This window comes from Ammospiza caudacuta, chromosome 18 (assembly GCF_027887145.1).
Source record: "Ammospiza caudacuta isolate bAmmCau1 chromosome 18, bAmmCau1.pri, whole genome shotgun sequence".
Taxonomy (NCBI): domain Eukaryota; kingdom Metazoa; phylum Chordata; class Aves; order Passeriformes; family Passerellidae; genus Ammospiza; species Ammospiza caudacuta.
The window spans coordinates 11,625,243-11,638,071 of record NC_080610.1 but is presented as its reverse complement, the minus strand read 5'-3'; the positions used below and the strand labels follow the sequence as shown (position 1 = coordinate 11,638,071).

The window sequence follows — 12,829 nt, the reverse complement described above, 5'->3', positions numbered from 1 at the left end:
TCCATGAACGTTCAGCCAGAGAGCAACAGCGCAGGAGCTGCAACGCTGGCGCATCGGCTCCATGCCCGCTTTGCTGCTGCTCCTGCCCACGTCTCCCTGCCCTCTCCGAGTGGGAATATCATCCCTGTGCCAGCTGGAGCAATGGGAGGGTGTCAGCAGCAACTGGTTGTACCTCAGGGCCCCGCTGGCGGCGGCTGGGGACGGACGTACAATGAGCAGCACCGCGGTGACGGCAGCTTTGGCCTGGCCCCTCCAGCTTTTGTCGCACAGATTTTGATGCCAGCTGGGAGCAACATCCCAGGACCCCGAGTGGGATGTTAGCACTGTCTTTCCCCAGCCTTGACTGGGGTCACTCCGTGCCAGGAGGCACCGGCTGGCACGCCTGGCACCGCCACGACGCCTGGCACCGCCACGACGTCTGGCACCGCCACATTCCCGTTGGGAAGGGCGGGAAGCTCCGCAGGAAGCACAAACCACCCGCCGAGACCTTCATCTTTATTTTATATACATCCCTATTCACTCCAGGCTTTCAGAGCTGGCTGTTTATCTCCAGAGCAGCGGAGGCGCCGAGTGCTGGGGAGCTGCACGGGGGTGGTGGTGGTGGCACGGGGGTGGTGGCAGGGGGCGGTGGCAGGACCCTGGCTCACCGTGTGTCTCCTCTCTTGCAGGGCGTGGGGCGGCAACGCCCGCAGGGAAGCCCAGACCATGCTGGCCTGCCTGCAGAGGACCCAGAACCCCCCAGCCCAGCACCTCCCCTGCCCCAACAAGGCGCTGGAGCCACGCAAGTGTAAGTGCCCCGGGGGCGGGCGCCCGCTTTGATCCTGTTTCCCTTATTGAAAAAGACATTTATTTAACCGGTAATTAAAAAGAGCAGGAGAAGCAGGGAGGAGGAAGGAGCCAAGATAAGCAAATTAAATTGGGTTCTGTGGTTGATAAGTCCAACTTCAGCAAACGTTGCAGGGCTGCCTGGGAAGCGTGGTGGCAGCAGAGGATGGTGCAGCCGGCCCCCCAAACCTCCCCAGCCCTTCCCCCCATAATTACTTTCCCCGTTTGTGCTGCAGCTTGCCTTCCCCAGGAGCTGGCCTTTCAGATAAGCTGTAAACTAGTTACATTAAAATGGGATCCAAAAGGTCACTCCAGCAAAGCACCTGTCTCTCCCAGCCTTTGTCTCTCAATCCAAACCGTGATTAAATGTATATTTAATGAGCCTGCTTTAGGCAGGCGTGTTTGACCTCCCCGGCTGGGAAAGACGCATTAAGATTCTCAAGTGATGAATGTGTGTTTTAAAGAGGGGAGTGGATATTTTTCTGCTGGTCTCAGTTGGATTTTTAAACATTGCTGGCTGAAGACAAATCAGCTGCTAAAGCTCTGCTTGTTAGGCTGTGACAGCCCCCAGGTGTTTGTTTAATGAGCTGGGTTTTCCTGTAGATTTTTTTTTTTTTTTTCCCCTCTACCTGGGCACTCTGAGCAGCCAGGTGAGCTGGGCATGGGGTTTGGGCGAGCTGGGCATGGATTTTGGATGATGCTCAGCCTCTCTGGGGACCCACAGCATTGCACTGCCAGCCAGGAGGGTTATTTATCCATGGAAGTTCTTTTATCCCTCAAACTTATCATGTTCATGGCCATGGAGAGGGCTTGGAGCAGAAGGTTTGCCTGCTCGTGGCAGAGCGGGGGAAGTGAGTGATCTTTAAGGTCACTTCCAGCACAAACCATTCTGGATTCCATGATTTTTTGTGTGAAGCTCCCCATGGCCAGCACAGGGAATAGGGCAGCCGTGCCAGAGGTGGGGTTTTGGACACCCAGGTGTCACAGTACAGGAAAGGAAGTGTGTCTGGAAGGAAAAAGGATGCTGTAAAATTATGAGAAAAAAGGATGCTGCTCTTGTAAAATTATTCGTAATCCGTCACGCCTCAGCATCGTGGCAGCACGGGGCTGGTGAGAGGTGTCCAGCTGCTGGAGCACCTCCTGTCCATGGAATAATGAGCCCAGCCATGCCCACATGGTCTGAGACCCACGGGCAGGATGAGCCTGATGGGGTTTTCTGGACAGTGGAGCTGTTCAGCATTGAGAATCTCTGTGTGAGCTCACTGTGCTCCTGGGGTCAGGATACACCTGCTGGTCCTCACAGCATTCCCAACAGAGCTAAGGACCAGCTCAGCTCATGGAACAAAGCCCAGAGAGGCTCCTTCCTGCTGGGGGACTGGTGCTTTGTAGCGTTTCCCACCCTGCCATAGGTGCTGGAATAAGGAGGGTTTGGGAAGCAGGAGCTCTTCTGCGGTGTCACATACAGTGCCATGGATGTGACACCATATGTGTGGAGCATCTCTCACTGGGTATGAGAGATCCTTCTGGATACAGCTGCCTGTGTCCTGGGAGGGTCCCAGCCCCAGGATCCCAATGCTCCTGGAGTTGTGCCAGTGGGATGAGGGCAGAGGTTTGAGCCCTGGCAGTGTGGGGTACCCAGGGGTACCCAAAACCAGAGTTTTTGACTGGTCTCACCTCGTCCCTCAGGCAGCACCGTGCTCACCTGAGATCTCCAAGGGATTTGTGTCCCCTGGGATGGGTGGCAGCAGCCAAGCTCCTGCCCAGACCCCCACGCTGCACTCACCACGGGCTGCCACCAGCCAGGTCACCTTAATCAAAGTTTAGCTGCCCGTACGTTTCCGCTCATTACGGGCAAACCCGGCACGTCTCGCTCCTCGCTGCCTCCTGCCAGCGCAAATTAAATTGCAGGTGACATCCAGGGCCACGCATCTGGCTTGGAATACAATTTTCCCTTCCTTATTTATGGCACCTGTGGGGGAAGCAGGGTGGAGGGGCTGGGAGCAGGCTCGGAGCTGCCACCGGAGCGCCCGCCGGGGACTCGGCGCGGAGAGCGCGCTCTTCAAACCAGGCGCAATTTACAAGTGCCTCTGATTACTTAATTTGCTCCTGAGTATCTCAGTAATTATCTTTATGGGTCTTATTTCTGTCCTCTGGCATTGTTTCTGTCGATATTAAATGAGTCTGGCTCTCGGCACGTTGGCCGTCTGGCCCGGCACCACTCTGAAATCCTATTATCCCGCCCGCGCCGCTGATTAATTTTGGTATTAATTTCACGTAAAAGGTGAGCTGACTCATTTTCCTGCCCATGCAGGGAGCTGCTGGTGCCTTCACCCCTCGGTTCTGCCCCTGGCCCTTCCTGCTGATTGTTGTCCCCCCCATCTCTGTGCCTCCCACATTGGTGTGGTTGCATCCCCACCGGTCTGGAGCATCCCACAAAATCCATCCTGATAAAGCTGAGGTGACTTTGCTGCTGTTGCCTGTGGTATTCCCAAGGCAGTTCCATAGGAACCATGCCTTGAGGAGGATGCAGGAAGGTGCCAGAGCCCTTCCAGCCCTGCCTGTACCTCCCTCTCCAGCAGAGGAGCAGGAGCCTGCAGAGCACAGCAGCATCCTCAGGAAAATATCACGTCCAATTAACTCCAGCAGCCTGGTCCCTTTTGATTTTATCCTGGGCACATTACAGGAATCCTGAGCTTTATTTAAATTATAAATCAAATAATGCCCCTCTCAGCTTGGCCAAACTCTTTGGTTGCTCCCCCTCTCTCAGCAGTCATGGAGCAGTGGATGGTATTTAATGAAATGTTATCTTCCATGTGCCTGGGGCTGGGAGTGTGGCAGGGAGCAGGATGTGTGTCCCCCTAAAGGGGCTGGGAGCCATGGGAACCTGGTGAGCATCCTCTGTGGCTGGAGAGGATGAAGAAGGATGGAGAGGGGTTATTCACAATACTGTGGAATGGCAGGATGATTTGGAATGGCCTCACACTGCCAGAGGGAAGGGATAGATGGATTTTTGGGAAAAAATTCTTCCTTGTGAGGGAGGCGAAGCCCTGGCACAGATTGCCCAGAGCAGCTGTGGCTGCCCCATCCCTGGAAATGTCCCAGGCCAGGTTGGACAGGGCTTGGAGCAACCTGGGACAGTGGAAGGTGTCCCTGCCCATGGCAGGGGTGCCACTGGATGAACTTTAAGGTCCCTGCAACCCAAACCCAAACCAGATTCTTTCACCATTCACATTCTCCATGCCAGGGGGTCCCACAGGAGCTGTCACCTCAGCCCCATGGGGACAGTGTGATAAATGGCTCCTTGGGGGTGGCACAAACCCTCACAGGGTATTTAATACCCTCCCTGGGTATTTAAACACTAACGAGGAGATGGCCTTAATGAGAGGTGATGGCCAGGGCTCCCTGCCAGGGCCTCAGCTCCAGGGTCACCCACAGCTCTCCCTGCACCTGTGGGGACACTAATCAGTGATAAACAGTTAATTGCACACAGGATGAAGCCCCATTTAATGGCCTCTCGTTACCCAATTCTGCTTGTTCCAAGGGCATTTTCATTAGAGCGGCTGCAGCGAGGCTTTGCTTTTGTACACACCCATAAAATATCATTTTAATTTCATGAGGGGTTACACATGAGTGAAGTAAGATTAATTCTTTCATTTTCAGTTTCTGGAAGGGATCGGTTAATGATGGTTCTGTGTATTTATATACGTGCCATAAAAAGGAGTTCAATTAACTGCTGGGCCCAAAATGTGCTGTTGACTTGGCACTTTCCCTGCCAGGAATTGCTGCAAAAACACTTTTCCATTGGTCATGTGTGGGGATGGAGGGTGCTGCTCAGTGCCCATCTCCTGCCAGGTCAGAGCCCTGGATTTGGGGTGGCTTTGGCTGGTAATGGTGCAGTGCACGAGGAGGTTTGGTTTGTGTCCCAAACTCCCCAGGATTGTGATGGTCCATTGGTCACAGAGCAGTGGCAGACCCCAGGATGGGGCACCCTGCTTTGGGGGTGCCCACCCTGCTCCGCTCAGCAAGTACAGAACCTGTGTCTTAAATTAATTTAAGTATTAATTGGCTGTGGATGAGTGAGCAGAGGGGCTGGGGGCAGCTGGAATGAGCTGCAGGGACAACAGAGGTGCTGGGGTCCCCTCCTGATGGCATGAGGGCTTCTGAGAGGTGGCACTGGGATGGCATTGGGCTGGCAGTTGTGTTGGGGTGCCCTCAGGGTGCCTTTGGGGTGGCTTTTTAGGGCTCTGTTGGCTTCACATGGGTGGCACTGGGGTGGCAGTTGTGTTGGGTGCTTGGGCAGTGTTGGGTGACATACAGGTGACATTAGGGCAGTATTGTGGCAGCATCAGCTGAAGTGGCACTTGAGTATCGTGAGGGTGACATCAGGACAGCATTAGGGTTCATGGGGGTGGCATCGGGATGGCTTTGGGGTGGCAGTGGGGCAGCATCAGGCTGGCTTTGGGGTGACATCAGGATGGCACTGGGGTGGCACCAGGGCATCCTCGCGCAGGGGCACGGTGTCTGTGGTGGCTGTGGTGGCACAGAGCACGGTGCCTGTGCAGGGCTAATACCTCGTGGAGGAGACAAATGGGAAGTGACACGTGTGTGTGTAGACGGGTATTTGTGGTGACGCTTTGACTGCAGATAATAAAGTGCTCGCCCCGAGGTGATCCAATTCAGCAGCCGCCTCGGCAGAGCCACGCGCGGCGAGGGGGAGAAGAAAGGGGAGGAAGAAAGGCCCGTCTGAAATGACATGTCAGCCTAAAAAGGGAACGTGTTAACGGATGAATATCTGGGGACGGCGAGCCCGGCGCTTCCCTTTGTGCTTTGTCATGAATTTTGTTGTCTTTGCAGATTCCGGCGCTGCCGCCGCCGCCGCGCGGGGTTTGCCACCTACGGTTATTCAGATGGATTCCTCCCGCTGTTATTGCTGGAGCTGGGTTAATTTAAGCCCCCAGAGCTGGGTTTGTCTCGGCTCCTGGCACTGGGGATGCTCCACATCAGGGCTGGGGGGTCCCACAGTGGGGGCTGTGCCGTGGGGACGCAGCAATTTTGGGGACGTGAGTGGTGTTGTCACTTCAGTGATGGGGAGGGCAAGCAGGGACCCCCATGGCACCGCTGCACCACCCATCCTGGGGACACTGCCACCACTCTGTGCCACCCATCTTGGGGACACTGTCACCATAGAAACTGCTCTCATGCAGGGGGGGGGGGCTGGGGGATGTGGCAGCCGCCCAACCCGCCTGGAACAGGGGGCACAGTGCCCACAGCACCCCCAAAAAACCACATGGCTGCTCTCCCCCCGCACCCCCCCATGCCCACCCTGCTCTGGGCAGGGCAGCATCCCCCAGGCACCCCCCAGCTCCATCTGGGACCCCCTGGAATGTGCCCTGCCCTTGGCTGGGGTCACTGGTTCCATGTGCCAGCTGTGCCAGGCTCGGCCCTCCAGGGCAGCCAGATCCTGCCAGGCAGCTCTGCTGCTTGGGGCACAGACCCAAAACTTGAAGGACTGTCTTGATTTGTTAAATGTAGCAGCTTTTGTTTGTTTTCTTGCAAGTGTTTTCCAAATATTGAGGTTTCTTCCAAGTGTTTTGCAAATATTTAGGGTTTAGCTTTTACAAAATCTGTTCCCAGCGCGGCAGGCGGAGAGAAAGGGGATTTTTGATGTTTTTTGAAGCTTGGAAGGCATTGGGATTGCCTTGCTGCGAGGGGAACAGGGATCCTGGTCCCAAAGCTGGGGACGAGCTCTCTGCTCTCACAGAATTTAATTCATTTGGAGGCTGCAGCACTATTATTTTTTAATAACAGCCATTGGCAGGGCTGCTCAGGTCCCCAGTGTGCTCCTGCCTCCTCCCAGCATCGCTCCCCTTCCCACCCCTCCTGCCCCTGTGCCAATTAAAAACCCTGCCTAATTGCTGCCCTTCTGCCCTGCCAGCTCAGAGAGGCCGGGCAGGAACAAACCAGGAGCTCAGGGCTGGAAATGCCAGTGCTGTTCTGGAAGAGGGGCAGGGCAGGGCAGGGATGGAGGGTGAGGATGAGCAGGGAGGGTGAGGATGAGCAGGGAGGGTGAGCTTGGGTAGGATGCTCAGGACCCCAGGAAAATTTCCCTTCCCGGGGTGAATGTGGCAGTTGGACCACGTGAAGACAGAGCTGGGAAAGACACTTCCCTTAAGCTGATTTTTGAGGTCGAGCCCTCCATTGCAGCTTTTTTCCCATCTGAAAAAGGGGTGAAAAGCCTTTTCCTTTGGGACCACGGGGAAGGCCAGGCCCATCCCCTGCTCAGGGAAGCTTCCAGCCAGCCACACGTCGCCTTCGGCAGCTTTATAAAGATTCCCCACCGAGATTACTCCTTTCATTTATTGCAAAATATTGTAGTGCCTTCGATGTGTAAAAATAAGGATTGTCCCATCTTATCTGGGAAGGAATGGGGGGAGGGAGGGAGGGAGCAGCACGTGTCTCTCGTGCTGCTGTTAACCACTGAGGTGCCACATCCCCTCTCAGCTTCTCCCTGAGCAGTCCTTGCTCAGGGCAGTGGTGCTGCTGGTGCTGATCCCCAAATTGTTCCTTCTGTGCACCCAAACATCATCATGCTCCCCATCCCCTTCCAGAGCTGGGCAGCTGCCAGGCACTGCAGCCTCATGGCACAAATTAAAGGCACAAATTGCTGGTGCCCATGTTCATCATCATCCAGGGAAGAGGGAATCCAGACAGGGATGTTGTTCCAGCACCATCCTGGGGGTCACACAGCACCTGGAATGTGGGAGCAGAGTGGAGCTTCCTTCTGTGTGCTGAGTGTCCATCTTGCCCTTCATGGTCCTTCCCAGTACTGAGCATCCTTCCTGGTAGTGAGGATCCACTCTGTCCTTCCTGGTTCTGAATATTCCTCCTGATCCTCAACATCCTTCCCAGGATTGAGCATCCTTCGTGGTCCTGAGCATCATTCCTCTCCAGGATGCTCCATCTGGGCATCCTTCCTGGTGCCATTTTGATCCCACAGCTGTTTTAACCAAGTTAAACCAAGCTAACCCTGATTAATTTCCCCTCCCTCCTTTCTTCCCATCTTCCTTTTTTTCCCTAGACCTTGTGGGCTGCGGCTGCAGCCAGGCTTGGTGTGGGGGTCCCTGGGGACACGAGGGATCAGAGGAATGCAGGGGATGCAGGGAATACTGTGCATATGGGGGATTTGGGAGATGCAGGGAATGCTGCATGTGCGAGGGATGCCAGCAGCAGGTGGGCACATTTGAGGAGGTTTTGGGAGAGGGGTTTCTCCCAGCTCTCCCACCCTTCCTGCAGCCATCCCTGCTCCCTGTTGGACATTTTGCCTCATCCTGCTGCTCTGGGCACAGCAGGGCTGGAGCTCCCTGCTCCATAAACCAGAGATTTATCCCAGACCGTGGCCCCAGCGGGGTCTGGGATTTACATCTGTGTCTGGGACTGGGTTTGGTGGCCAATTTGCTAAAGTAAAAAGTTGTTTAGCTGGAGGAATAATCTCATAAGCCCGTGCTGCCATTAGCTGGGGTCTCCTCGCTGCCATGGCTTTCCAATAATGCTCCAAGCAGAAGCTCAGAGTAATATAAAAAGCCATCGGATTATTACTGCGGGCGATGCATTTTCCATTTACAGTAATAAAATACCGAAGAAACAAAACAATTTAAAATTCCAATAAAATTCAAACCAAATCTTCGGCTGCTGAGCAGATTCAATTATTTAGCCGTTATTGAGTGCAGGCTGGAAAAATAGAGCAGGTCAGGGAGGGAGGGGGGATCCTGAGCAGGGAGGGGGCTGCCGGATGCATCCCATGGGAATGCCAGTGAGTGAGGGAGCTGGAAGGAGGCAGGGAAGGAGCTGGGAGGAAGAGCAGGTCGCTGGCAGTGCCTGGGGTGGGTTTAGGGATGGCAAGAGGTGGTGATGGCTGTGCCTGATGTGGGTTTAGGGATGGCAAGAGGTGGTGATGGCTGTGCCAGCAACTGGGGGATCGGCCATGCATCCCTGACCCACAGACTGCGATGCTCCAAGTTCAGGAGGAGATGGACACAGAGGAAAAACAGAGCTCCAGGTTCAGGAGGAGATGAACATGGAGGACAAACAGCATTCCAGGTTCAGGAGGAGATGGACACAGAGGAAAACCAGCAAGAGGCAGTGTTGGGGCTGGCTCCAGGTTCAGGTTCAGGAGGAGTTGGACAGGGAGGACAAACAGCGAGCGGAGGACAAACAGTGAGCAGCAGTGTCAGGGTAGGCTCTGATGCTCCAGGGTCAGGAGGAGATGGACAGGGAGGACAAACAGCGAGAGGCAGTGTTGAGGCTGGCTCCAGGTTCAGGAGGAGATGGACACAGAGATAAAACAGCGAGAGGCACTGTCAGGGCAGGCTCCGATGTTCCAGGTTCAGGAGGAGATGAACACGGAGGACAAACAGCGAGCGGCAGTGCCAGGGTAGACTCGGATGTTCCAGGTTCAGGAGGAGATGGAATGGAGGACAAACAGCAAGAGGCAGTGTCGGGGCTGGCTGCGGGTTCGGGAGGAGATGGACACAGAGGACAAACAGTGAGCGGCAGTGTCGGGGCCGGCTGCGCCCGCCGGTGCCGCGGTGGCTCGGGCGAGTTTGCATCCCGCAGCAATTAGGGCCCCTGGAAAGCAGTAATTACTGCCGAGAGCGGCAGCGCCGCCGGCAGAGCGGCTCTCTGTAATTTTCCCGGCGGGGGTGCGCTGCGTCACCCTGAGATGTGACAACACAACCGAGTCGGTGCCTTGTCACATCCAACGCAGCTGGAGCAAGGAGGCGACAAAGGCTGCGGCGGGCACGCGCCCCGGCTGGCGGGTGGCAGTGCCCTCGGATCCAGGCTCGGATCCAGGCTCGGATCCAGGCTCAGATCACCCTCTTGTCCCATGGCACAGGGCCAGCCCTAAAGTGTCACCTGTAGCCTCAGTGCTTAGGGACAGGGTTTTGGTTATCCCCGTCAGGGAGCCCTCGTGGACCACAGGTGACACCACCTCCTTCCCTCCCTCTTGTAACAGCTCCTTGGTTTTTTTAATATTTTTTTCTCAGAAAGGACCATTTTCCACAGAAAGGGCTCATTAAGGATTCTGCAAGTGTCACCAGCTAATTAGTGTTATGTTAATTGAGTATTCACGATGCTGCCACCTCCAAGGACAGTGGTGCTGGCATGAAGGGGAATTCAGATGTGCGTGCTGTGCCATTCTGTGCTGTGCCATTCCATGCTGTGCCTCTGGGCAGAGAGGTCCCATTCTCAGCCTCCTGCACCCACTGGCTTGGGGGGTTCCCATGCCCAGCAGAGCCCCCTCAGTGCCCTGCTGGCCCTGCAGGATCTTCCCAGGGCTGGAGGCTCAGTGCCTGGGATGTCCTGGTGCCACACGTCCTCACGTGTCCTGCCAGAGGGAGCTGCAGGTGCTGTTCCTCCCGTGTTCCGACAGCTCCTCTAAATCCTCCTCAAAGGCACTGCTTTTAATTGGCTTAATACACCTGTTAATGACAATGTCTATTTAAGACACCTGTAAAAATCCCATAACATCAGCTTAATGGGAGCAATGGCTGGCACAGGTGCTGCGTCCTGCCTGGCCAATTACTGCCCTGATGGAGAGCATGGGGAGCACGGAGAGTGGCCATGGATGGAGAGCCTGGAGAGCATGGAGAGCAGCCACAGCCTCGCTGCTGTGTCCCCTCTCTTCTGCTGGGAGCAGGGGTGATGTGGACAGTCACAGATTCCAGTGCGTCCCTCCTGCTGAATCCTGGTTTTAGCCAATGCCTGGTTCATCCGGGCATGTCAAAGCCATGGAAATGTCACTCAGAGTGGAACTGGGACTGGCAATCCCCTCACAGGGAATGTGGAATGTGCCCAGAGGTGCAGCTCTTCCGTGGTGACTTTGCCATCCAGGATGTGGTGGCATCAGGGGTTGCTGATGCTGGTGGCATTGGGAGCAGAGTGCTGGGGGGGCTAAGCTGCCTCCCCAAACCCTCCAGTTTTACCATTTCTCCCTTGCAAAACCTTCCTCTGGGCATGCACCAGCTCTGGTATTCCCAGTGTGCCATAGACATCCCTTGGCAGGGCTGGGAATTTTGGGAACCAGCTGCGAACCAACCCTCATTCCCATGTTCCGACGTGTACGTGCACGTGCCTCTGTGTGTGTGTGTGTGAGTGTGTGTGGAGATTTTAAACACCTAATTTATTCCATCTATTAGATAGATTTTGTAGATTTAATCATTTTCACAGTTGGTGGCTCATTGGATACTCAAGATAAACTCCAAATGAAAGTATAATGGGAACGACAAATGAGTTTTCACACCAGAATGGCAGAAACTTGCTCAGGAAAGAGTTTGAAAGGAACAAAACTATATACATATATAATTTTTTTTTCTGCAGTGGCTTTTGCTGACTCCAGTAGGTTACCACAGTTAATTTCACCAGTTTTGTTCATCTGTAAAATTGCATAAAAGTGACATTTTTGTGCTCATTATAGGAACTGCTGATTTATGGCTGGTAAATGCAATGCTTTTCCATTTTTGGTGAGGTTCTCGTAGCAGCGCAAAGCACCCATGAAATTGCTTGTATAATGTAGTTTAAATCCAATCTCAGAGAAAGATTCCCCCGTTGGGTAAAGTGACATTTCCATTCTCCACACCGAGTTTATTTTAGGCCACTTACAAGTGACTCCCGTCAGCGGGAGGGGACAGCTCGGTGCCGTGACCTGGTTTCTGCCTGGAGAGGTCTTGGGGAGGATGGTGGGAGGATGGTGCTGGGTGCTGGCACTGGATTCACCCCAAACTTTGCCCCCGCAGGCGAGACGGCCCCCATGCATTCCCCGCGCTACCCCAGCCCCGCCGAGCTGGACGCCTACGCACAGAAGGTGGCCAACAGCCCGCTGACCATCAAGATCTTCCCCACCAACATCAGGGTCCCCCAGCACAAGCACCTTAACCGGACGGTGAACGGCTACGACACCACGGGGCAGAGGTACAGCCCCTACCCGCTGCACGCCGGCGGCTACCAGGGGCTGCTGGCCATCGTCAAAGCCTCCGGCAAAAGCGTGGTGAAGAACTCGGAGGGGAAGCGGACTAAGCTCTCGCCCGCCCAGGTGGGCGTCGCTCCCTACCCCGCCTCAAGCACTTTAGCTCAAGGTCCCTCCTGCGCCGGGCAGCTGAGCTACCACGGCAGCCAGAAGCAGCTGGAGGGTCCCGTGCCCCCCAACGTGACGGTGGCGGCCTCGGTGCTGCCGCTGGCGGGCAGGAGCCTGGCGCTGCCGCCCTCCAACCTGCCCTCCATCCAGAGCATCATCTACCAGATCAATCAGCAGTGCCAGGCGCAGGGTGCCCAGCCCGGCTGCCCGGCCGTCGTGGCCGCCCACCCCAGCCCTGCCAAGCACGGCGCCTTCGTCCCCGGCTACGGCGGCAGCGTGCTGCCCGAGTGCCGCAAGGGCGCCGAGCTGGCGCTGGGCTCCAACCCGGCCGCCGCCCTGGGGCCCAAGGCAGGCGTGTACCCCGAGGGCATGGACTACCTGGTGTGGCAGCAGAAGCAGCAGCAGCAGCACCTGCGAATGTACAGCGGGGGCAGCGGCGGCGGCGGCGGGGCGCTCAGCAAATCCCCCGAGACGTGCGCGGGCGCCTCGCGGCCCTACGGGCTGGGCAGCGCCGCCGACAAGGTGAGCTCGTCCCCCTTGAACTGCATGCATGGCAACTTCGCGGTGGGGCAGTACTTCGCTCCCCCCTGGAACAGCATCCTGGTGACCCCCAACAGCGACTGTTACAACCCGCCGGAGCTGGGGGCCGCGCCCCGCGAGCTGGGGGTGCCCCCGGGCGAGGGGCTGCCCAGCAAGACCCTCTGCAATACCTCCATCCTCAGCAGCAGCCTTCAGTCCCTGGAGTATCTCATCAACGACATCCACCCGCCCTGCATCAAGGAGCAGATGCTGGGCAAGGGCTACGAGACCGTGTCTGTGCCAAGGCTCTTGGACCACCAGCACGCCCACATCCGCCTGCCCGTCTACAGATAA

At 56.0% G+C, this 12,829-nt stretch overlaps 1 protein-coding gene across 1 annotated transcript; it reads left to right on the top strand.

The window, feature by feature from the left end:
- The first annotated feature begins 314 nt into the window (after positions 1 to 314).
- FAM222A (family with sequence similarity 222 member A) lies at positions 315 to 12,829 on the top strand. Its single transcript, XM_058816922.1, is given in 3 exon segments — positions 315 to 626; positions 628 to 787; positions 11,619 to 12,829. Coding segments are annotated over 3 exon segments (1,683 nt in total).